This window comes from Heterocephalus glaber, unplaced genomic scaffold (assembly GCF_053883595.1).
Source record: "Heterocephalus glaber isolate CG9 unplaced genomic scaffold, H.glaber_assembly_v1.0 deba00001479, whole genome shotgun sequence".
Classification (NCBI taxonomy): Eukaryota; Metazoa; Chordata; class Mammalia; order Rodentia; family Bathyergidae; genus Heterocephalus; species Heterocephalus glaber.
In genome coordinates, this window is record NW_028258316.1 from 12,243,656 (window position 1) to 12,270,363 (window position 26,708).

At 36.4% G+C, this 26,708-nt stretch overlaps 1 protein-coding gene across 1 annotated transcript; it reads right to left on the reverse strand.

Moving 5' to 3' along the window:
• Positions 1 to 5,470: 5,470 nt before the first annotated feature.
• On the reverse strand, positions 5,471 to 6,564 carry LOC101714049 (olfactory receptor 1L8-like). Its single transcript, XM_013073557.2, is given in 2 exon segments — positions 5,471 to 6,219; positions 6,222 to 6,564. Coding segments are annotated over 2 exon segments (897 nt in total). The 5' UTR covers positions 6,370 to 6,564.
• Positions 6,565 to 26,708: the final 20,144 nt, after the last annotated feature.

The window sequence follows — 26,708 nt, forward strand, 5'->3', positions numbered from 1 at the left end:
CTGTGATGCCTAATCTTGCTGTTCTACTAAACCCTTGTTTTCATTACTTCAGTGATTCTGAGTGTGAGTTGCAATGAAGTGGTTATCTCACTCCTTTGTCAAGATGTGGAATGAGAAGTTCTGCTTCTCTTGCTCAGTAAGACAGCCATTATTAACAGCAAACCCTATGACATGCTCCTCATTCCTCAATCCAGAATACTACCATCATGAGTGGAGTCTGATGATGTTGTGATCTGGGCCTGAGCATTTCTACGCAGTGAGGCAGGCATGCAGTAGTGTTTGTAGATGAGAAGAGAAATATTCAGTGACCATCCACAATGTTCCTAATTGTTCCTCACATCAATTCTTTGTCGTAGATTTGTGAAAACTGTGCCTTAACATACAAATTCCTTGCCAAAAGCAGATAAGTCTGATTCTGATACTTTTTCTCTTTCTATTTTGCTGCATTCTGGTGATTATGACAAGAAGGGTGACAGCATATACAAGGCTAATGTTGAATGATGACAATAAAAGATATGAAATATTAACATATATGTTATGGTATTTCCTCACTATTTCATTTCTTTCCCATAAAAGTCTTCTTTTGTTATTATAATCCATAGCTAATAAGAAATCAGTATTTGTTAAGTGCCTACTATGTGCTAATTTGGTACTCAGTTCATAATTCATTCTCTGGGTTGTTTCATAAAATATTTTTAAAAATAAAAATTATAAATGAAGTGGATTGGCAATTTTTAAAGCAATAGTGTAATAAAAATCAGGCTGCTATAAATTGATGTTATAAGAAGTCACAGAGGTTAACAATGGTTTTTTTTTGCAATGGAATTATAGGTAATCATTTTCTTCTTTATAGGTATATGTTTTAAAGCCTGTAGATATTTTAAATTGGGGGACTGACACGAAAATATTCTAGTGATTAAAAGATACCATAGAGTAATAAAGAGAAACCTAAAAGAAATCTCTGAAGTCTCAAGATCAAGTTCCTGTTTATAATTTTTTAAAAAAGGAAGCTATGACTTTTGGTGTTGTACAATAGATCTTGTTTTTAGAGGAAGAGGATCAGGTACCTGCATGCGTTGCTCTTTGACCATTCTACTCCCACCCCCTTAGATAGAATGGACAAGAATAAGCAGACAACTATGGAAAACAAAGTAGACCATCCTGCCCTTGAAATTAAGTTAGTTGGCCTTGACCACAGCAATATATTTCTGCAGTTTCTAGTATCAAAGCAAAGGTCGATAAAAGCAAATTTTGTATTTGTCTCTCTTGGCAGAATTAATTCTTTGCCACTAATATCCCTGAGCACCTGGGTCATGCAGTTGTGGGGAATGTAGGGCAGCACATTAGACTGCACACTTAGGCAGGAATTGATGTTGCATGATTTTCCAGTAGACTTTATTTTTTTAGAGCAAGTTTAGGTTTACACCAAATTGATCAGAAAATTGCCATATATCTCTTTGGCAATATAAAAGCAGAATGGCCTCCACTATCAACACCAGAGGGTTCCATTTGTTATAATTGATTAATGCACCATTACTCAAAGATGGTAGTTTGTGCTGTAATTTGCTTTGGTGTGGTACATCCTATAGGTTTGAAAAATGTAAAGTGACCTGTCTCCCTCATTATAGTATCATACAGAACAGTTTCACTGCCCTATAATCCTCTGTACTCCACCTAGTCTTCTCTCTACCCAACTATCTCCTGTAATCATTAACCTTTTCTTTTTCTTTATAGTTTTGCCTTTTGTATAATGCCACGTAATTAGAACAATGCAGTATGGAGTTTTTAAGAATGGGCTTCTTTCACTTAGTAACATGGTTTTAAGATTTCTTCATGACTTTCCATGGCTTGATAATTCAATTTTAGGGTTGAATAGTATTTCATTTGAATATTCAATAAAAAGTGTTTGTGTATATTTTCATGTAAATATCCAGTTGTGGGCAAAACACCAGTTGTTAAAAATACTTTCTTTCATCCATTGTATTTTTTTAATCAAATGTCAAAAGTCAGTTGACTATGTTTGTGTAGACATATTTCTGGATTCTCTGTTCTATTCCATTGATTGATTTGGCTTCTATTTTGTCAACTCTACACTGTTTTGATTATTGAAGTCTTATAGTAAATGTTGAAGTCTGGTAGTATCAGTAGTTTCTTTTTCTTCTTCAGTAGTGTGTTAGCTATTATGGGTCTTTTGCCTTTCCAAACCTTAGGAGCAATTTGTCAATTTTCACTTTTATTAGTGTTTTGTTTGGGTTACATTGAACCTATGCATCAAGTTGGGAAGAATTGGCAATGTGATAATCCTGAGTTTAGTTATTCAAGAAAATGGAACATATCTTCCCTTATTTGGTTGGTCTTGATTTCTATTATTTGAGTTTTGATATTTTTTCCATATATCTTGTACGTATTTTGTTATGCCCATATCTATATTATCTTTTGGCAGGTGATAGTGTAAATGAAATGTTTTTAATTTCCAAAACTATTTCAATTTGTTCATTGCTGGTATATAAGAAAGAAATTAACTTTTTTGTATTAACCTTGTATCAGTAAACCTTACTCTAGTTTTTTTTTTTAAACTAATACCAGAAGGGATTTTTCAGTCAATTCTTTTGGGTATTCTACACTGACTTGACTATTTCATCTGCAGACAAAGACAGTTTTTTCATCCTTTCCAATCTGTATACTTTATATTTTTTCTTTTCCTGTCTTACTGCATTAGCTAAGACCTCCAGAATGATGGTAAGAAAGAGTGATTAAAGGGGACATCTATGCCTTGTTCCAATTATTAGTGAGAAAGCTGATAGTTTTTCATCACAAAGTATTATATTAGCTATAGGGTTTTTTTGTAGATGAAACTGAGGAAGTTACCCCATATTCCTCATTTATTGTGATTCTAATATTAAAATGTGTTAGATTTTGTCCCACTTTTGGAGGAAAATAGGGATTTTTCTTTCAATTTTTGTCTATTTTCAAATAAAGCTGTAAAATGTGTATATTTGTATATGTTTTTGTGTGAACCTTAAGTTTTCATGTCTTCAGAATAAAAGCAATTTCTGAGTCATAATTTAGTTGGATGTTTAGTTTTTTAGTCAGTGAGTTTATTGTACAATTTAGGTGTACACTATGATCACATTCATCTTATGGAATTTGTACCTGTACATGGTATATCTTGGTTCTTATTTTTTGCATGTTTAGTTTTAAAAGAGACGTCCAATTTTTTTTTCTAGGTGGCTATATGATTTCATTCCCACTAGGTAGTTTCTCTGCATCCTCAAAAGCATCTGGCATGTCATTATTTTTTATTTTAGCCATTCTGATAATTATGTAGTCAAATCTCATTGTCATTTTTATTTTGCACTTCCCAGGTAGCTAATGATGTTTAATATTTTTTGTATTCTCATCTACCAGCTATGTATCTTCTTTGGTGAGCTATCTCTTCACATTTTCTGTTCATTTTCCCACTGGATTCTTTACTTTTTTACTGTTGTTTTGAGAGTTCTCTGTATATACTCTAGACATCAGTCCTTTGTCACATATGAGATATACATATATTTTCTCTCAGTATATAGATTCTCTTTTCAGTCTCTCAACAGGATCCTTTACTGAATAATTTTTAATTTTTGGTGAAGTTCAATGGTTTTTTTTTTCACTTTATAGGTCATACTTTTTGCTTTTGGCTTCAAATTTAAGAAAAACATTTACCCAGGTTTTTGTTTTTGAGTTTTTTTCTCAGTTTTTGACTTTTTAAATTTCTAATTTTTTGAGCTTTTAAATTACCTTCTGTTAAATGTTGGCCCCCCTGGGCCCCCAAAAAACAGCAAGAGTGGAGGGCTGTGAGTAGGCTCCTAAACTAAGAATGGGGTACAGTAGGTAAAATCCAGATTTTCTCTCAGAACACCTAAACAGTAGAAGCTTAACCATGTTTGGTATAGGACATGTAGAGAGGAGGATGGGCCATTGGAAAGGGACACCAATTAGAATGACCTCCTATTTCTCACTGAAAGTACTTGGTACAGTAGGATAATATAGGTTTATTTTTTTAAGGAGCCAAAAAGAAAGTTTGGGAATCAAGAATGCTATGTCCAATGAAGTTATTAATTTACTTACCCAAATTAAAGTGCTAAATAATACATTTTCAGATGTACAACACTCAGAAACTGTCTCTTTGGCTGCTAATTTTCAGAGCTTTTTCACTGCTATATTGTCATTTTATTTATTAATAGTTTTAAATTCAGAAGCAATAAATACTTATCTGAACAAATTTAAAGATTATGTACATAAGGATGTGGAAATACTCATCTCTGTTATCACTTGCACTGCCATTGTTACTCCAGTGTTTGCACACACGTGGACATTTGATAGTGTTTTTAATGCAACAGTGTCCTACCATAATATTTTCTTCACATTTTTATGTTCTTACACAGTGGCTTTTTAAAGGCAGCAATAGAAGTGTATTGGGGAGTCTTTGAACCTGCTATATATAATTATTCTATGAGATGAATTATAGCAGATTTCTCCATTTATTGGTTGGTTATTTTAGATTGCTGCCATTTTCACATGTTATATTCTGGGATTCATGCAAGACCTTTGGATGTATACATGCAACTCAGTATTTAGTACACTATTACAATATTAGTCAATACACAATTATAACAATATTTCTGTAGGCTAACATCTGAGGACTGAGAGTTTCTAGAATAAAGTGTTAAGTAACTCACTTTAAATGTACAGTTTAGGAGCAAAGAAAGGTTTAGAAGGGAAGGAAGATTCCAATTTCCCTTGTTTAGAATGGATAATTTCCATGATATCATTCCTGCTTGTTATTCTTTGTATTGGCATTTTAAAATTTTATGATAAAGTATAAGAGAACACTAAAAGGAAAAAAACAGTAGTATTAATACAGAAGGGTAGAGAGAAAAGGGAAGAGCAAAAGCATAAACATAAGATTTAAATAAAAATATTTTAAATGTAAGAAAAACAAGGAATCATAGTAATCAAAATGAGGAAATCAAAAATATAAAATTCTCTTCATCATATTCTCTCTTCTTCCATTCTTTTCCTCTTTAAATGTTTGTAAAAACATTCAACAGATATAAATTGTGTAACTTTTTAAATGATATATTCAAATATGAAGAATTATGAATATCAATCTTGATAAGCAAAGACAAATTTTCTCAGGAAATATTTGTGGGAAAAGGTTATTTTCAAGCAGTATTTGGAAGGTAGAAGCATGGAGAATGTGATGACTCATCCTAAGAAAGAGAAGGAATAGGTAGTAAGAGTGCCATGATTTAAGTAGATACAAGGCCGACTGACAGACCATCATCAGTGGACGTGAGTGCTCGCAGTAGTCTTGTCACACGTGGATTTAACACACCTACCTCTGACAGCTTGATTGTTCACCAGAACTAGTGGTAACCAGGTCCGAGGGAAGCACATTCCACCTGTGAGTTTGTCAAGAGGGTGCTGCCTAGGAGCTCCACCTGCTGATGAGCTTCCTCAAGGCCTGTTTCAGGTCTTTGTTTCTCAGGCTGTAGATGAAAGGATTTAACATGGAGGACAAAACTGTGTAGACTATCGTTGCTATGTGGTCCTTGACAGTGTAAGTGGACACGGGCTGCAAATACACATAGAAGATGCTTCCATAAAAGAGTGCAACCATGGTGAAGTGAGAACCACAGGTAGAGAAGGCCTTGTGCTTCCCAGAAGCAGAAGGAATCTTTAGAACTGTGACAAGGATTCGGATATAAGACACAGCGATGCATAGAAAGGGAGTCACCAAGACAATGGCTCCTTCTGTTATTACTACAATTTCATTGACAAATGTGGGGGAGCAGGACAACTTCATTTGGGGACTGAGGTCACAGAAGGTGAGAAGATTCAGCAGAAGTGTGTGCAGGAGAGAGCAGAGGTGAGGAACCGAGTGGGAGAAGGCCACCAGCAGGACACAGAGGCGGTGGCTCATCGAGGTGACAGAGTGGAAGGGGTCACAGATGGCCACATAGCAGTCAGAGGCCATGACTGCCAGAAGGCAGCCACTGTTGCCCAAGGCATAGGTGAAACACATTTGTGTCAGCCAGTCAGCATAGGAGATGGTCTTCCTTTCTGACAGGAAGTTCACTAGCATCTTGGGGACGATGGTCGTTGTGAAGCAAATGTCAGTGAAAGACAAGAAACTTAAGAAGAAATACATGGGGGTCTGGAGACGGGCATCAGAGTGATGGCCAGGATGATGATCAGGTTTCCTGATACGGTGAGCAGGTAAATGGTGAGGAAGAGAATAAAGAGTGGCTTTTGGTCCTCAGGCCGAGAGGAGAGTGTCAGGAGGATGAACTCAGAGACACTGCTGGTTTGGTTGGCTCTTTCCATTGACTTGGGCTCAGTTATGTATAAGAAGTGTTATGTAACATACTTCAGTTCTAAATTCCAAATCAGTAGAGCCCATCAAGGTTTCATTTCGTTTGTTCAGTCACAGTTAGCTACTGTTCAGGGTCAACTTGTAAATCTTGGATCCTTGATGTGCTTCCCCCAGCCAAGTTGTATGGGCATCACAAGGGCTTTATATTGAAAGCTGGAGGGACAAAAGAGAATTTCTTCTTTAACATCATTCTAGGTGGACTTCTCTGATTTATATTTTTCACTGATTTTTTATATTTTGACTTTTACTAACATGTATTAATTGCATTTATTAGTGGGGTTCAGTGTGATATTTTAGTATATGCATGCAGGATACATTGATGAAATCCATGTCTGTCCTTATCCTCCTCAGCCCTATCTCTACTAATCAATATCTTATATTCTCATTGGGAACTGTATGGACATTTCTCCAAAAATAAAACTAGATGTGCCACATGATCCAGCTATCCAGCTTCTGGGTATTCATCCCAAGGAAATGAAATCAGCATACCAAAGAGATACCTGCATACCTATATTTATTGCAGCACTTTAAAAATAGCTAAGGTATGGAATCAACATCGATGCCTATCAACACGTGAATGGATGAAGATCATTCAGCCATAAAGAAGAATGATTCAGAAATATTATTTCTTATTCTGTGAAAAGTAGTGTTCCTATTCTGAGGACAAAGCAATGTTTTCATTGGGGTGATAGGTCATCAATAAATAAAATATGTAGGATAATATCAGGTAGGGATAAATTTTGTGAACAAAGTAAATCAGTGTAAGGGAATGGTCATGAATGTGGAATGAGCTTGGGATATTTTAGAAACTTAGGTCACAAGACACACATTCCTTATCAAAACAAATTCAGATTGGCAAGCTGAAATTCAGCTTTGCATTGTCTTGGGGAAAAATGATACTTTACCAAAACAACCAACTGAGAAAATCTGAGAGGAATATTGAGCCCAATGTGATAACTTTTTTCTGTCCTCTGAACACAGAATCACCTTCATTAGCTGTAGCATGAAATCATTAAGTCTTCACAAGTCTTTTCTGTAAATATAATTTATAAAAGTTTCCTGTCTAAATGTACCCAAAAATGGGCATCCATTTTTGAGTATCCAATTTATATTTTATTTTTTTAAATTCTTTTATTGGTACATTTTAGGTATACAACATAATTACATTTCTCATTGGGAACTTGTACCTTTACATGATGCATCTTGGTTCTTATTTTTCCCCATTCCTAGCCCTCCCTTCACCCCCTCCACCCTTTCCTATTTACAGAGACTTTATTTCCATTTCTCATCATTTTTCCTTTCCCTTCTTTCCTTTCCCCTGCCCCTCCCACTCCTCCTAACCCTTTGGACCTTTTCTTCCTATTTTGCATTATCAATTATTCATTCTAATCATTGGTACATTTTAGGTATACAATATAATGACATTCATCATTGGAAATTTGCACCTTTACATAATCTCTCTTGGTCCTTATTTTTCACCCTTGCCCAGCCCTCCCTTGAACCCCTCCATTCCTCCCTATTTACAAAGATTTTGTTTCTATTTTTCCATTTTCTCATATTAATCCCATTCCCTTCTATCCTTTCCTCTAGCCCTCCCACTTCCTTCCTCTTTGCCCCTTTTCTTTCTATTTCACATGACCTATTATACATTTAGTCCTTATTTACACTTTCAGTTTCTCACACCAGAGCAACTATTCGGTATTTACACACGTGTGTCCTATTTATTTCACTTAAGAGTATTGCCTCAATGTGCATCCACTTAGCTATAAATGTCTCTAATTTCTCATTTTTTATGGCTGAGTAGTACTCCATTTTATTAAAAAACCACATTTTCTTTATCCAGTCTCCAGTTGATGGGCATTTGGGCTGTTTCCAAGTTTTAGCTATCACAAACTGTGCCTCTATGAACATGGGTGCACAATTATCACTGTGGTATGATTCTTTTAATTCTTTGGGGAAGATTCCCAGCAGTGGAATAGTGGGATCAAATGAGACTTGCAGTCCTAGTTCTTTGAGGTATCTCCATACTGATTTCCACAGTGCTTGCACCAGTCTACACTCCTACTAGCAGTGGAGAAGTGTTCCTCTTTCCCCACAGCCCTGCCAGTATTTGTTATTGTTTGATTTCATGATAGCAGCCATTCTTTCTGGAGTGAAGTGGAATCTCAGTGTTGTTTTCATTTGCATCTCTCGAATGACCAGTGATGTTAAACATTTTTTCATGTATTTATTTGCTATTTCTACTTCCTTGTCTGAGAAATGTCTGTTCATTTCAGATGCCCATTTTTGGATTGGGTCTTCAAATTTGGGAGGTCTGATCTTTTTAAGTTCTTTATAGATTTGAGATAGAAGACCTTTGTCTTAGGAAGAGCAGATGAAGATATTTTCTCACATTGTGGGTTGTCTCTTCACACCGCTGGTGGTTTCTCTTGCTGTGCAGAAGCTTTTTAGTAAGAAGAGATCCCACTTGCTGATTTTTTGTGGTAGTTCACAGGCAACTGAGGTTTTGTTCATAAATATTTTCCTACACGGATGTCTTCAAGAGTTCTACCAAACCTCTGTTCCAACTGGTTCAGAGTTTCTATTTTAATATTTAGATCTTTAATCCATTTTGATTTTAGTTTAGTGCATGGCGAGAGGTATAGGTCTAGTTTTAATCTTTGGCAAGTTGAAGCCCAATGTTTCCAGCACCATTTCTTAAAGAGGCTATCTTTCCTCCAGTGAAGGTATTTGGCTCCTTTATCGAAGATAAGATGGCTGAGTGTGTCTGGCGTTGTTTCTGCATCTTCTAATCAGTTCCACTGGTCCTCAAGTCTGTTTCTTTGCCAGTACCATGCTGTTTTTATCACAGTAGCTTTGTAGTAGAGTTGCAGGTTGGAGATTGTGATACCCCCTGCCATGTCTCTGTTACCTAGAATTACTTTTGCTATTCTGGGTCTCTTCTTGTTCCAAATGAATTTTTGGATTGTTTTCTCAAGGTTCATGAACTATGCTGCTGGGATCTCAATTGGAATTGCATTGAATCTATATATCAGTTTTGGAAGTATGGCCATTTTCACTATATTAATCCTTCCTAACCAGGAGCAGGTGATGTCTGTCCATTTTTTGATATCATCTTCAATCTCTCTTTTCAGAGTGCCATAGTTTTCAGAGAGGAGGTCTTTGATTTCTTTCATTAGGTTGATTCCTAGGTATTTCAGTTTTATGGATGCTATTGTGAAAGGAATTATTTGCCCTATTTCTCTCTCAGTGAGTCTGTCATTGGTGTAGAGGAAAGCTATTGATTTTTGTGTGTTGACCTTGTAACCAGCTACTTGACTGAATTTGGTTATTAAGTCTAGAAGACTTTTGGTGGAGTTCTTGGGGTCTTCTATATAGAGTACCATGTGATCTGCAAATAATGACAATTTGACTTCTTCTTTTCCTATCTTTATTCCTTTTATTTCTTTCCCTTTTCTAATTGCCGTGGCTAAATTTTCCAGAACTATATTGAATAAGAGTGGTGATAGTGGATATCCTTGTCTTGTTCCTGATTTTAGTGTGAAGGATTTCAATTTTTGACTATTTAGTATGATGTTGGCTGTTGGTTTTTTTATAGATGGCTTTTATCAGTTTGAGGTAGAGACTATCTATTCCAATTTTTTGTAGGGTTTTTATCCTAAATGCATGTTGGATTTTGTCAAATGCTTTTTCTCCATCCATGGAGATAATCATATGGTTTTTGTCCTTGCTTCTATTGATATAGTGTATTACATTGATTGATTTGTGTATGTTGAACCATCCCTGCATCTCTGGGATGAATCCCAGTTGATCAGGGTGTATGATCTTCTTGATGATCTTCTGCATTCTGTTTGCCAGTATCTTGTTAAGGATTTTTGCATCTATGTTCATTAGTGAGATTGGCCTATAGTTCTCCTTTTCGGTTGGGTCTTTCTCTGCTTTGGGGATCAAGGTGATGCTTGCTTCCAGGAATGAATTTGGGAGTATTGCTTCCCTTTCAATTTCATTGAAGAGTTTAAACAGTAGTGGCAGTAGTTCCTCTCTAAATGTTTTGTAGAATTCAGCAGTGAAGCCATCAGGGCCCAGGCTTTTCTCAGTTGTTAAATTTTTAATTAAGTTTTCAATTTCATTGGTTGATATTGGGTTGTTTAGAATTTTAGGTCTTCTTCATTCAACTTTGGTGATTCATATTTTTCTAGGAATCTGTCCAGTTCTTCTGTGTTTTCCATCTTATTGGCATATAGGTTCTGGAAGTAGGTATTGATAATACTCTGGATTTCTGCTGGGTCTGTTGTAATGTCACCCTTTTCATTCTTAATTGCATGGATTTGGGCTTTTTCTTTTCTTTTTCTGATAAGTTTGGCTAAGGGTTTGTCAATTTTGTTGATTCTTTTGAAGAACCAACTCTTGGCTTCATTGAGTTTTTGTATCGTTCTCTTAGTCTCCATTGCATTGATTTCTCCTCTGATCTTTATAATTTCCTCCCTTGTATGAGCTTTGGGCTTGTCCTGGTCTTCTTTTCCTAGAAGCTTGAGGTTCAGCATCAGGTTGTTTAATTGGGCTCATTCTGTTTTCCTAATATGCATATTCACTGCTATGAATTTCCCTTGTAAGGCTGCTTTCATTGTGTCCTATAGATTCTGATATGTTGTATTGTCATTGTCATTTAATTGAAGGAACTGTCTGATTTCTTCTTAAATTTCCTCTGTGACCCACTGGTTATTCAGAAGTGTGTTGTTCAATTTCCACGTGTTTATGAAATTTTTTGAGTTTCTTTTGCTATGGATCTCCAATTTCATCGCACGGTGGTCTGATAATATACAGGGCATAACTTCAATTCCTTTGCACTTACTTACACATGTTCTATGTGTGAGTATGTGGTCTATTTTGTAGAATGACCTTGTGCAGCTGAGAAGAATGTGTATTCTGATTTTGTGGGGTGGAAGACTCTGTAAACATCTGTTAAGTTCATTTATTCAAGCGTTCGATTGAGTTCTAGTATTTCATTACTTACTTTTTGTCTAGTTGATCTATCTATTTGTGACAGTGGGGTGTTGAGGTCCCCCACTACAATTGTACTAGTGCATATATGACTTTTGATGTCGTTAGTATTTGTTTTATATAGTTGGGCACACTAATGTTGGTGCATAGATATTTATGATTGTCATCTCTTCCTCTTGGATTGTTCCCTTTGCAAGAATGTAGTGTCCTTCTTTGTCTCTCTTAATCAGTGTTGGTTTGAAATCTACCTGATCTGCAAAGGGGATAGCTACTCCTGCTTTTTTATGGGTTCCTGTCACATGGAGTATTGTTTTCCACCCTTTAACTTTCAGTCTATGAGTTTCCTTTTGAATTAAGTGTGTTTCTTGTACGCAGCATATTGTTGGATTTTGCTTCTTGACCCATTCTGCCAGTCTATTTCTTTTGATTGATGAATTGAGGCCATTAACATTGATGGTTATAACTGATACATATTGACTTGTCATTTTCATGACTTTTTCTTTTTGTTGGGTTCTCCCCCTTTACATTGAATTTCTTGTCATGCCAGATGGGTTCATTCTACTTTGCTTCCTGGGGTTGTGATCCTCAATGTCTGTTCCTAGGCTATTGTGTAAAATTCTTTGGAGTGCTGGTTTGGTATTCACAAAGTTCCTAAGGTGTTCTTTGTCATGAAAGTATTTTATTTCTCCATCCATTTTGAAAGATAGTTTTTCAAGGTACATCAATCTGGGTTGGAGGCTGTTTTCTTTTAGGGCTTGGAATATGTCACTCCAAGCTCTTCTTGCCTTGATGGTTTGTGTTGAGAAGTCTGCTGTGATTCTGATGGGCTTTCCTTTGTATGTGATTTGTTTCTTTTCTCTCACTGCTTGTCGAACTTTGTTCTTCTGTTGAGTTACTGGAATCTTAACAATTATATGCCTATGTGTAGATTTTTTTTGATCAAGGCTATTTGGAGCCCTATATGCCTCACTTATCTGTATGTCAAGTTGTTTTCCCTTGCTTGGGAAGTTTTCTGCCATTACTTCTGTGAAGAATTTTTTTTTTATGTCATCTGCACTCTCTCCTGTTTCTTCATTGACTCCAATCAGTCTTATGTTATTCTTCTTTGCATTGTCTAGCAGCTGCTGTATTGATTTCTTGTCTTCCCTTATAATTTTGAAGCAATTTTTCTTTTCCTGGTCATTAATTGCAATCTTATCTTCTGTATCTGAAATTCTGTCCTCACATTGGCTCCTTCTGCTGTGTAGACTTTCAATGGAGTTTTTCATCTCCTGGAAATCTATGTGCATCTGTTTTATGGATTCCACTTCTTTCCTATTTTGTGATTCCATCATGTTCCTTAGCTCTTCTCTAGATTTATTAATCATGTCTTGCACTAGGAGTTTATCTGAGAAATTATTTCTGATTTCTTTTTTTCCAGATCCCCTATTGTTTCCAGTTCAGTGGGTCCAGATGGTTGAGTATCAGAGTGTTCCATCTCATTTCCCTTTGGGGTTGCTGTAGCTGAAAGTCTGGTTTTGAGACTTATTTATGTGTTTTCACATTTCAACTGGGGGGGCAGGGGGGTGCGGTTGATGTCTACGTGGCTCACCTCCTCTGAGTTGGGAGAGGTGGGCTAGGGTCCAGGAGCAGCAGTAGGGATGGTGGCCCGAAAGCCCCTTCCTCTGGGCCATGAGCACTGGGATGTTTGGCGGCCCAGAAGCCCCTTCCTCTGGACCAGCAGCAGTGAGACTGTGCCTCAGAAGCCCCTACTTCTGGGCAGGAATTTTTCAAATGCTGAGAACTTGATTAGCTCCAGTACAGTGGTCTGGTGGTCTGGTGTCCTCTGTGTCTTTGTAGTTTTGAACCAGGTGGCTGTACAGAGAAGAGGTCAAAGAGGTGGGTGGGGTGGTCCAGTGGATTGCTGTTGGGGCGCGGGCTCACTTGGTGTTTTCCACTTGACTGGTGACCTAGGGACCACATCTGCAGAACTGCCTGTCAGCAGTGGGCTGCCTCGGTGTTTTCTGCAGGACTGGTGACCTCAGGACTGCATCCACAGACCCGCCTGTCTGCAGCGGGCTGATTGGATGTTTTTTCAATTTATAGTTTTCTTATTCATTTTCACTTGTTTATCTAAAATACATATGAGGAGGGCCGGGGATTTAGCTCAGTGGTTCCGCTGCTTGCCTCACAAGCACAAGGTCCAGAGTTTGATCCCTTGTAGCCCCTCCACATGTTTTTGTATATTTATTTTCCTTTGGTTATATCTAGTCACCTAGTGATGGATATCAGCGTAGACTCCATTTTTTCACACTACAAAAAACTGCAATGTCACCCCTTCTGTCAACAAACTGTTAACTGCATTTTAAGTGTAAGCATAGTCATCTGTACCTTGTGAACAGACATTTTACACAGAGATTTTCAAGTATGCTAAGATATTATTTGTATATTCTTGGCTACCATAAAAGTCTTTCCAATGAAAGTATCTGTTAAGACAGTTGCTTTAGAATCAGCATGTTCTTTTTCACACTGTAAATGGATCTCTTGGACTAGCACTGCCACACATTTAAAACATCAACTATATACATTGCTATGGTTGGATATGAATGAGTGCCCAAGGTCTATGTGTTAAAGACTTGGTCTCTGGGGTGGCAGGATTGGGAGAGAGGGGAACTTTTGGGTAGTGGGATCTGGTAGTGCACCCTTAGGGCACTGGAAATGTGCCCTCAAGGACTGAGGTCTTCCTTCTCTTCCTCTTCTTGGTTTCCTGGCTCATGAGTTGAGTGGTTTCACCACATATCTCCTACTGTCATGTGCTGCCTCACTAGAGACCCAAAGTAATGGGGTTAATCTATCATGGAATGGGGTCTCTAAATCATGAGGCAAAATAAACCTCTTCTCATTATAAGTTAATTGCCTCAGGTATTCTCCTATTGTGACAGAACACTAATTCACATATATTCATTTATTTAAAAATTAAATGACTACAATTTCCATATAATTTAATAAACATTTTAAAATTTTGATTGTTTTATATATAAAAGTGGACACATATCTACATTGTCATAAGAATCTTGTGAGATAATAATGCATTTTTGGACTTAGAAGAGGAGCAAGCATATTAGAAACATAGAGGACAAGTGTTGTTTACCATCAACCTTAAAATTGTTTTCCTTTATCTGCTATTCATGGATGTTTTCAAAGTTAGTTAATTCACTTGCTTAAAATGTCATGTCCTTCACTGCCTCATTGTCAGACTAATCTCATGATTTTGCAAGAATTTATGAGAAAGAATATGTGTTTCTGCATTGAGTAATTTGAATCAGTATTTAAGGTTAATAATATCTACTGAAAATTTATCGGTATCAGACATATGCTAAGCATCTCACTAAATGTTGAAACAAGGGATTACAAGGTATGTGCTGTTATTATTGCCATTTCACATATAGGAGCATGACATGTGGAGAGGTGAAGTGATTTATTCAAAGTCACTAAGGAAGTGAGAGTAACCAGGATTTAAACCCAAGGCTGACTTGCAGCAAAGTCATTCTATTCATCCTTATGCTATACCTCTTTGTGCTTTGGTGAAGATACAGTCATGGATTTGCACAATGTTTTTTCCTCTTTGATGATTTTCTGCATGAATTACCCTTTCCTCTCCAAAATCATTAATTTCCAAATTTTCTTGGCCCTTTCAAAATCATCTATATAGTTGTGAGAGATTACCTATTTTTTCTGAGTAGGAAAGACTATGGGATTTGAACTTTTGAATACCTGTGACTGGTCACAAGAAGATGGAAGAAATTGGTCCTGGATAGCAGGGCATGTCTGGTGTGTGAGCTGTGGTGGAAGCTAGAGAATGCCCTGAGTTAAAACAGAAAGTATAGGTCTGATGTGTCCCATTCACAATCTTCTAATTGAAGTTTTATGAATAGAGAGCAAGATACCATGTCTCAAAACAGGTTGTCAAACAGTACAGTGCAACCCAAGTCATTCATGAAAGGACTGCCTAGGGAATTTGGAATGCAAAAAATAATTACTGAAGATTAGGGTTAAGTGAGTTTGGATGTCCCAGGTCTTAGATGTGAGGATGACCCATGCTGATCACTAGAAGAAAGGAAAACAGTTTTGGATGTGTGAATCAGGGAGAATCATTCTAAAAGTGAACATGGAGTGTGGGAGCTGGTAATACAGAAGGTTTTTTGTTTCTACTGATGAGGTTTTGCTTCCTCCAAAACATGTGGTATTGATGGCCTAAAGGTTAAAGTAAATGGGCCTAAAATCAAAAGCTAGACGCAAGTTTCATTTGGATCCCATAACTTCCTAATCCATGAAATATTTGCAAGTAGGAAAGAGTAATTGCAAGACTGGCTGAAGTGGCCAGGTGGGTGGCCAGCATACTGAAGCTCACCTCCATATCCAGAGGATTTTCTTTGTTTCCAAATTTCTCCAGAGGCTAATCTTCTACATGACACCAGCAAATTACTTCCATGTTCCCTTCTCAGCCAAAGATCAGCTTCCTCATGTTTCTTCCTGAACCCCTAGACCGAGTCACAAGAGAATAATGAACTCATTCACTGCTCAAAAGGATAACACAGCTCCCTTCTCTGACCTCATAACCCCATTTCTTTCCTAATCCCTTACCCTCAGCATGATGCTACTTCCCCAACTCCCATCTCAGAAGTCAGAAATGCCCTGACTCATGATGTAAAGATTCTCTTGATTATGGAAGCCCATGGAGTGTCTCATGGGTGTGATTCTGCTCTCTGGGCCTCTAGGGCCCTTGTTAAGATGAGAGAGTTGTGATGTGCTCATATGTCAGGGGAGTTTCCCCTGTGCTTTTCTAAGCAGAGCAAGTAGAATAGGATCACAGCAGAGCTAATTCTAAGAAGTAGGGGGATTGCTGAAGCCTCCTGTTTAGATGTTGGTACTAATCTCAGAGCTTTTTTTCTGCAGTATTATCAAGAGCATGCTTTAGTTTTTCCAAGTCATAATGATTAAGAGTGTATAAATATATGTTTGGATGAATATTTCTATGTTCATATATTTTATGTTTATATATTCTAATTTATAGTAATACCTTATTTTTCATTGAAAAAAGTGGAACATCTTTTCATATTCTTATTTCTCATTAATTTATGTCTTTAGTGATGTGTCTGTTAAGATCTTTGGTCCATTTGTTTTCTTGTATTTTTTTTCTTATTGCTCAGTTTTAAGAATTCATTGTATAAGTTGGATAACCACCCTGTATGAGATATGACTTACACAAATATTACCTCCACATCTTATATTCTTTTTAAATTTTCCACAGTGTATTTTTTAATTATTAATTTTATTGGTACATTTTAGGTATACAATATAATGACATTCATCATTGGGAATTTGCACCTTTACATAGTCTGTCTTGGTTCTTATTTTTTTCCCCATTCCCCTGCCTTCCCTTCAACCCCTCCACCCGTCCCCATTTACAAAGACTTTGTTTCTATTTTTTTCATTTTCTCATATTAATTCCATTCCCTTCTTTCCTTTCCCATACCATTCCCACTTTCCCTCCTCCTTTGCCCCTTTTCTTACTATTCCACATTATCTATTTTACCCTTTAGTGCTTATTTACACTTTCAGTTTCTCACACCAAAGAAACTATTTGGTATTTACAGGTGTCCTATTTATTTCACTTAGGAGCATTGCCTCAATGTGCATCCATTTAGCTATAAATGTCTCTAATTTCTCATTCTTTATGCCTGAATAGTACCCCATTTTATAGAAAAATCACATTTTCTTTATCCAGTCTCCAGTTGATGGGCAATTGGGTTGTTTCCAAGTTTTAGCTATCACAAACTGTGCTGCTATGAACATGGGTGCACATATATAGCTGTGGTATGATTCTTTTAATTCTTTGGGGAAGATACTTAGCAGGGGAATAGCTGGGTCAAATTGATCTCTAATCCTAGTTCTTTGAGGTATCCCGATTTTCACAGTGGTTGCACCACTTGACACTCCCACCAGCAGTAGAGCAGGGTTCCTCTTTCCCCACTGCTCTGGCAGCATTTGTTATTGGTTGATTTCATGATAGCAGCCATTCTTTCTGGGGTGAGGTGGAATCTCAGCATAGTTTTCATTTGCATGTCTCAAATGACCAGTGATGTTGAACATTTTTTCATATGTTTATTTGCTATTTCTACTTCTTTGTCTGAGAAATGTCTGTTCATTTGAGATGCCCATTTTTGGATTGGTTCTTTAAATTTAGGAGGTCTGATTTTTTAAAAGTTCTTTATATATTCTAGATAGTAGACCTTTGTCTGAGGAACTTCTGGTGAAATTTTTTCCCCACATTGTAGATTGTCTCTTCACAGTGTTGGTTGTTTCTCTTGCTGTGCAGAAGGTTTTCTTTTTTGGTACCAGGGATCAAACTCAGGTCCTTGCGCTTGCGCAGCAGGTGATGAAACTACTGAGTTAAATCCCTGGCCCTGTGCAGAAGCTTTTCAGTAAGAAGAGATCCCACTTGTTGATTGTTTGTGCTAGTTCATGTGCAAATGAGGTTTTGTTCATAAAATCTTTTCCTACGTCAATGTCTTCCAGAGTTCTATCTAACCTCTGTTCAAGCCAGTTTGGTGTTTCTGTTTTAATATTTAGATCTTTAATCCATTTTGATTTTAGTTTAATGCATGGTGAAAGATATAGGTCTCATTTTAATCTTTGGCAAGCTGAAACCCAGTTTTTCCAGCACTATTTATTGAAGAGGCTACCTTTCCTCCAGTGAGGGCATTTGGCTTCTTTGTCAAAGATGAGGTAGCTGACTGTGTTTGGAGTTGTTTCTGCATCTTCTAATCTGTTCCACTGGTCCTCAGGTCTGTTTCTTTGCCAGTACCATGCTGTTTTAATCAAAGTAGCTTTATAGTATAGTTTCAAGTTGGGGATTTTCTTTATTGCCTAGTATTGCCTTTGCTAATCTAGGTCTTTTCTTGTTTCAAATGAATTTTTGGATTGTTTTCTCAAGGTCCCTTAAGTATGCTGCTGGAATTTCAATTGGGATTGCATCGAATCTATATAGCAGTTTTCAAAGTATGGCCATGCTCACTATGTTGGTTCTTCCTACCCAGGAGCAGGGGATGTCTTTCCATTTTCTAATATCCTCTTTGATCACTTTTTTCAGAGTGCTATAGTTTTCAGTGTATAGGTCTTCGATTTCTTTAGCTAGGTTGATTCCTAGGTGTTTCAGTTTTTTGGATGGTATTGTGAAAGGAATTTTTTGCCCCATTTCTTTCAGTGAGTCTGTTGTTTGTGTCCAGAAAAGCTATTGATTTTTTGTATTGACCTTGTATCCAGCTACTCTACTGAATTTGGTTATTAAGTCTAGAAGACTTTTGGTGGAGTTCTTGGGGTCTTCTATATAGAGTATCATGTTGTCTGCAAATAATGACAATTTGACTTCTTAATTTCCTATCTTTATTACTTTTATTTCTTTCTCTTGTGTAATTGCCATGGCTAATGTTTCCAGAACTATATTGAACAGGAGTGGTGATAGTGGACATCCTTGTCTTTTCCTTAGTGTGTTCTGAAGAGCAGAAATTCTGAAGTTTAATAAAGTGTGGCTTTTTTCTGCATCATTTATTTGGAATTGTCTCTAAAACATCATCACTCAATCCAAATCATCTAGATTTTCTCCTATGATATCTTCTAGGATTTTTATGTTTTACCTTTAAGTCTGTGGTACATTTAAGTTAATATTGACAAAAGATGTAAGATATTTGTTGTATTATTATTACACATGTATATTCAATTTTTCTAGCACCATTTGTTGAAAACATCTTCTTTTCTTTATTCTTCTTCACCATAACTGATTTTTCAGTGTTGAACCATCCTTCTATACCTGCAATAAATCCTACTTGACCATGGTGAGACATTCTTTTCATATGTTACTAGAGTCAATTTGCTAGTTTTTCAGTGAGTATTGTGCATTTATATTCATTGCTGGTCAAGAGAGAATGCAAATTAAAACAGCACAGATTCTATCTTACTCCAGGAAGAATGGCCATCATCAAGAAATCAAATAATAACAAATGCTCATGAGGCTTAGGGGGAAAAGGGACCCCTAAACACCATCAGCAGAAAGGTAAACTAGTAAAACCAGTTTGGAAATCAGTATGGCAAATCCTCAAAAAATTGAAACTAGAAATTCCATTTGACCCTGCTATTCCCTTTTTAGATATCTTCCCTAAAGAGTTAAAGATATCATATTACAGTGATACATGCATGGCCATGTTTACAGCAGCACAATTCATGATAGCTAAATCTTTGAAGAAGTGTATATGTCTCTCAACAGAAAAATGGATAAAGAAAATGTCATATTGACACACAATGGAATACTACTCTTCCATAATAAACGTAACTTGAGTAATTTGTAGGAAAATGGATACATCTTGAGACTATAATGTTAAGTGAAATAAATCAAACACACAAACTTAAATATTGCATGGTTTCTCTAACATAAGAAACCTAAATTATAAATAAAGAGTAAAAGAAAAGATAGATAATAAGAATTGGGCACATTGACCTTTTGCAAATGGGAATGAGATGAAGATATGGAGAAGAATGGGAAAAAGGGGAGGGAAAGGGGATGAAAAAAGGAATTAAGATGTGTTATGTACATGTAACAACATAAGAAGTGTAAACATTATGTACTGCAAACATGTACAAAAAAAGGAAGAGGATCAGAGATGGATGGAGGAGGGAGGGAGAGAAATGAAAAGTGATAAAAAAGGAACTTAGATATATTATGTACATGTACAAATTCCCCACAACTAATGTTAACATTACGTACTACAAACTGCACCAATAATAACTTAAAAATAACAATGATTAAGGTTGCAAATAAGGAAATATTGTTCTGTAATTTACTTTAACCCTTTTGATTTTGGTATTAGATTAATGATGGTCTGATGAATGAGTTAGGAAGTATTCTCTCTGCTTCTATCCTCTGAGACTGTAGAGAATGATTATAAATTATTCCTTAGGTGTTTGATAAAATTTATCAATGATTCCATGGAGTCTGTTACTTTCTGTTGGGAAAGGTTGTTAATTATCAAATAAATTTCTTTAATAGATATAGGCCCATTAGTTTTGTCTTTTTCTTCTTGTATTGATTTTAGCAGATTAGGCTTTTAAGAAATTAGTCTATTTCACTTATGTTATCAAATTTGTGGGCATAGAGTTGTTCATAGCATTCCCTTATTATCACTTTTATATCAATAGGATCTTTAATAAGGTCCCTTTAATCATGTCTGATTTTAGTAATAATTGGTGTCCTCTTTCTCTCTCTCTCTTCTTAGCCTGGATACACTTTTATCAACTCTATTGATATTTTCAAAGAACTAGATTTGGTTTCATTGATTTTTTCCTACTGATTTCCTGTTTTCAATTTCATAGGTTTCTTCTATAATTTTTAAATTTTTGACCTATAACTACACATTTTTTATGGAGAATAGTATGATATATTTTATATCATATATATAGCAATATATATAGTATATACACACATATATTTAGTACATATATGCTATATATAGTATATATGTACTATATATATGTACTATGTATATATATGTATAGTACATATATATATATATGAATGATCAAATCAGAGCATATGCATACCCATCACCTGAAACACTTTCTTTGTGGTGTTTCTTTGTGGTAAGAATACTCAATTTTAAATATTCAATTAAGAAACAGGCAAGTACAGCATGATCTCATAAGTGGGATATTAAAAATCTGATGTCATAGAAATTGAAAGTAGAATGATAGTTACAAGAGGTCAGTAAGAGTAGGAAGAGGGAAGGAAAGGGAAATGTTGGTCAATTGGTACTAACTTACAGTTAATTGGAAGAAATTCTGGTGTGATATTTCACAATAGGTTAGTGACAGATAACTATTATGTACTGCATATTTCAAAAGGTTAGAAGGGAGAGAAGCTCAGCCGGTCCCAGAACCCGGAAGGAAGCTTCCCACCTCCATCCCAGGCTCCTAGTGCAGAGAAGCTGAGCTGGTTCCAGCACCTGGAAGGAAGCTGCCCCCACTGCCATTCCAAGCTCCAAGGGCAGAGAAGGTGAGCCGCGTGGGCGCCAGAAGCACCCCCTCCCATGGAAATAAGAAGACACATAAAAAAGTCTCAAAAACAGACTTTTGGATTACCTACAGCAACCCCAAAGGGAAATGAGATGGAACAATCTGATACTCAACCACCTGGACTCTCTGAACTGGCAACAAAAGAGAATCTGGGAAAAATGAAATCAGAAATAATTACTCAGATAACAGCAAAGATTGTGCTCATGGTGCAAGACTTGATTAATAAATCTAGAGAGGACACAGATACAAAAATAGAGGATCTGAGGAACATGATGGAATCCCAACATAGGAAACAAATGGAATCCATAAAACAGATACAAACAGATTTCCAGGAGATTAAAACTCCATCGAAAGTCTGCACAGCAGAATGAACCAATGTGAGGATACAATTTCACATATAGAAGATAAGACTGCACTTAGTGAGGAGGAAAAGAAAAATTGCTTTAAAATTATAAGGGAACATGAGAAATCAATCCAGCAGCTGCTAGATGATGCAAAGAAGAATAACATAAGACTGATTGGAGTCAATGAAGAAGCAGGAGAGAGTGCAGATGACATAAAAAAACTCTTCACAGAAGTGATGGCAGAAAACTTCCCAAAGAGGGGAAAAGAACTTGACATACAGATAAGTGAGGCATATAGGACTACAGCTAGCCTTGATCAAAAAAACTCTACACACAGGCATATAATAGGATTCCAGAAATCCAACAGAAGAACAAAATTCTACAAGCAGTGAGAGAAAAGAAACAAATCACATACAAAGGAAAGTCCATCAGAATCACAGCAGACTTCTCAATGCAAACCCTCAAGCCAAGAAGAGCTTGGAGTGATGTATTTCAAGCCCTAAAGGCAAACAGCCTCCAACCCAGATTGATGTACCCTGCAAAACTATCTTTCAAAATTGATGGAGAAATAAGATACTTTCATGATAAAGAACACCTCAGGAACTTTATGAATATGAAACCAGCACTCCAAAAAGTTTTAGACAATACCCTAGGAAAAGACAATGAGGATCACAACCCCAGGAAACCCAGCAGAATGTATCCATTGGGGATGACAAATTAAACGCAAAGGGGAAGAATCCAACAAAAAGAAAAAGTCATGACAAGGCTTTTAAAACTTTTAACTTCATCTCCCTAATGAGTGTATAATTCAATCTTATTATTGTACTGATTAGTATTTTTCTGATTCTAGAGTTGGACACCATTCCTTGTGCTATACTGGCTATTTATCATATTCTTATGTCTACATTTTAATTGGGTTGTCTATTAATGAGCTCTAAGAATTCTTTATATATTCTGCTCATAGGTTATATGCATTGTAAATATGGTCTGTTTAAGAACTACTTTTCATTTTAATGATGTCATTTAAAGTTCTAAATTTTGATGGAATCTCATTTATCAATTTTTTTCTTTTATATATCATGTCTTTTGTATACTAGGTAGTTCTTGCCTACCCTGAATTCATAAACATTTTCCCTTATAATTTCTTCATTAAGTTTTATACTCTTAGGCTTTCATATTTAGGTTCATAGATCTCTTCAAGTTATTTTCATGTATGGAAATAAAGGGTTGAGGTTAATTTTTTATATACGGATACCAGGTGTCCTAGTGCCGTTTGCTGAAAACACTATCTCCTCATCTCTTGAATTGAGTTTATATTCTATAAAATGCTAATGTTCAATAATCTTTCAAAACTCAGTGGACCATATATGTGTGGTTCTATTTCTAGATTCTCTGTTTTATTCAAATGATCTATATGTCTTTCCTTACACCAACACTGCCTTGATTACTGTAGCTTTAGAAGAAGTCTTAAAATTAGGTACTAAATGTCTTACAACACTTTTTTGTTTTTGTTTTTGTTTTTAACTTTTCTAGGTCCTTTGTACGCCTACATAACTTTTATATTTCAATATCCAATTCTTCATTTATAGCAAGTATACACAGACCGAATTTTTATATATACCTTGTGTTTTCTAATCCTGCTAAATTCAAGTACAAGTTCTAGGGGCTTCTAGAGATTTCTTAGTATTTTCTCTGTAGATGATCATTTCATCTACATATAAAGATTTTGCTTCTGCCATGCCAATCCTATCCTAGTTGTGTCATTTTAATGCCAGACTATTTTGGTGGGGACTAGGTTTCAAAGTTTAATGGAGAGATAAAGAGTAAGCATATCCGCCCTTGTTCCCCACCTTAAGGAGAAAGCATTGTATCTTCTCCATTTGTATAAGGCATTCTTGCTGGAAGTATGGAGTACATGTCTTTAATCTGTTAAGAAGGTTCTGTTCTACTTCTAGGCTCCTGATAGCTTTTACCATGAACAGCTGTCGAATTTAGTCCAACACTTTTTCTCCAACTAGTGACAGGATCATATGGCTTTTTCCTTTCCTCTGTTAAAATGATGACTTTTGGGGGTGGATCTTCCAATGCTGAACCAACACTGCCATCCCTATAAAAAAACCACTTTCTACATCCTGCCAGATCTGACTTCCAATAGTTTGTTTTGTTAAACAAATTTCTATTTATGTTCATACTTTTTTCTTCTATTATCTTTATCCAGTTTTAGGATTAGCACAATGTTGAGTTCCTAAAATGAGGGGAGAAGTGTTCCTTCTTTTTTCTGCTTTAATTGTTTGATATAATTTATCAGTTAAAATGTTTATGAGTCTGCTGTTGTCATATAGGTAGGTTTTCAAGCTAGGAATATACTTTCTTTAATAGGTGTTATTCAAATTTTATATTTCCTCCAGAGTTAGTTTCATTAATTTGTCTTCCAAGGTACTTCTTAGAAGTTGTCAAATTTATTTCAAAACAGATTTTTGAAATATGCTTTGTATATCCTTTTAAATTCTGTAAAATCTGTGGTAATGTCTCCTAGGTCTTGATATTGTAATTTTAAAAATGTATAACTGATATTGTGTAACAGGAAGGAAAGGTCTAAAAGAGCAGGGTAATTGGGAGGGGTACTGAGGGGAAAAAAGGGAAAGGAAAAAAATGAGAAGAGGAATAAAATGGAAACACAGTCTTTGCAAATAAGGAAGGGTGGAGGGGTGAAGAGAGGGCAAGGGAAGGGGAAAAAAATAAGAACCAAGATACTCATGTAAAGGTACAAGATCCCAATGATGAATGTAACTGTATTTTATACTGAAAATGTACCAATAAATTTAATGGGAAAAAAAAGTTTAGAAGAAAGGATTTGGAAAGTTTTCCCCTAAAAGAATGATGAATAAGAAGATAAATGTTGACTCTCATTAACATTACACAGCATATACATGTATTGAAACATCATGTACCCCAATAATACACAAAATCTTTATGGTTTCATATATCAGTTAAAAATAAATTTAATTAACTTTTTAATTGGGCAAGTTATCTTAGTAGACACCTTCCAAGAGAAGGCATACAAATGGCCAACAGGTATATAAAAATGTTCAACATCACTAATCATCAGTGAAGTGCAAAATCACAGTGAGGTCTCATCTTATGTAAGTTGGAATAGCTATTATCAAGAAGTCAAAAGAGAAGAGTTGGTGAAGATGTAGAAGAAAGGGAAACTTTGCACATTTCTGATGGAAATGTGAATTACTACAGCCATTATAAAAAATAGGGTCCAGGGCTTTAGCTCAGTGATGCCTTGCCTGCCTGGCAAGCGCAAGGTACTGAGTTCTGTCCCAGGTACAAAAGAAAAAAAAAAAGAAAGTTTGAATTCTTGGAAGTCTTTTCTTGTTCCATTGAACCTAGTCATTCTTACCTTGGGAGGATCAATCCATTATTCATAAGATTCAACCATCAAGAATCACTTCATGCCATCAAGCATTCAGAATTGATTCTCAGACATTCCCATAGAACCTTTTGAATGAATACTCCTCAATCTGGAAATCTTGGTACTAAAAAGAAGAAGGATATTCACAATACAAATGTCCAGACTAAATCAAATTATCTTGCTACAAATAAAAATACCAGTAGGTAGGTCTTTACTTTCACCTGTACTCCAAAAAGTGATGGGTGCCCGTTTTTTCCTTCTTTTCTCATATTTTTTTCTCCCCCCTCCCCCCTTCCCTTTCCCCTTTGAACCTTTGCTTCCTATTTCACATTATCTATTATACATTTTGGTCCTCATTTACACTTTCAGTCTCTCACACCAGACCATTTAGTATTTACATGTGTGTCCTATTTATTTCACTTGAGTATGGCCTCAATATGCATCCATTTAGCAATGAATATCTCCAGTTTATCATTCTTTTTGGCTGAGTAGTACTCCATGTAATAATTTTCAGTTGAAAGTGTATTAGTCTGGATTTTTCAGGACAGTAAACAAATATGGCCGTTCAGACTGCAGCTGAAGAGCAGAAGTCAGGGAATTGTTCCATGTAGATCAAAGAAGTTGAAATTTTTGGCCTAAAGTATAAAATAGATGTTTTCAAAGATGAATGAGGGAATTTTCCAAGGTATAAAAATGGATGAGTGGTGAAGGACAGTTCAACCTATCTGAGATTTGGAATCCAGACTCTGGAAAACAACAACTTCTGGAAGAAAAATAGAGAGAAATTGTTGCCTGGGAATGAGGGCGGATCTGAGAAAAAATTAAAAGGCTCAGAGAAATTGAAGAAACAGAACACAAGGTAGAGAAGGGAAGAGACTGCACTTTCTCTGTGGGTTGGGATGCTGGCGGCTCCTGGATGGTGTATGCTGGGAACTGCAGGGGGCCTCAGGGAGACACAGTGCAGTAGAACAGACTGGTGGTTCCTTCTACCAGCAGGGAGAGCACAGGACACTGCTCCAAGTGGGTCCTTCTACAGGTAAAACCTGGTGAGTAACTAGTACAAGCTCTTCCCATACCCCAGAGAGAGTATTTGGTCAGATACCATCCTGGGGAAGGGTTGATTATTTGACCCTGGGAGCCAGAGAAGCCACACATCTCCACTGCAGGCCTCCCAGTGTTACATTCCTGAAGTAACTGGGTGAAAGATGCCATAGGAGGCAGCTGTCTGTCAGGGAGCAGGCTGGAAAGGGATTTGAACTGAAGAACACAGGCCCTACTCCCTGACCAGAGGCCAGGCTCAGCCTGAATCACTGTGCATTTGAAAGTCATGGCATTGACTTCCTTGCCTTACTGTCTGCCAATGCCGCATCCAGCACAGATCTGGGGTCTGACTGTGTCATTGCTGTCATGAGCAGGGACA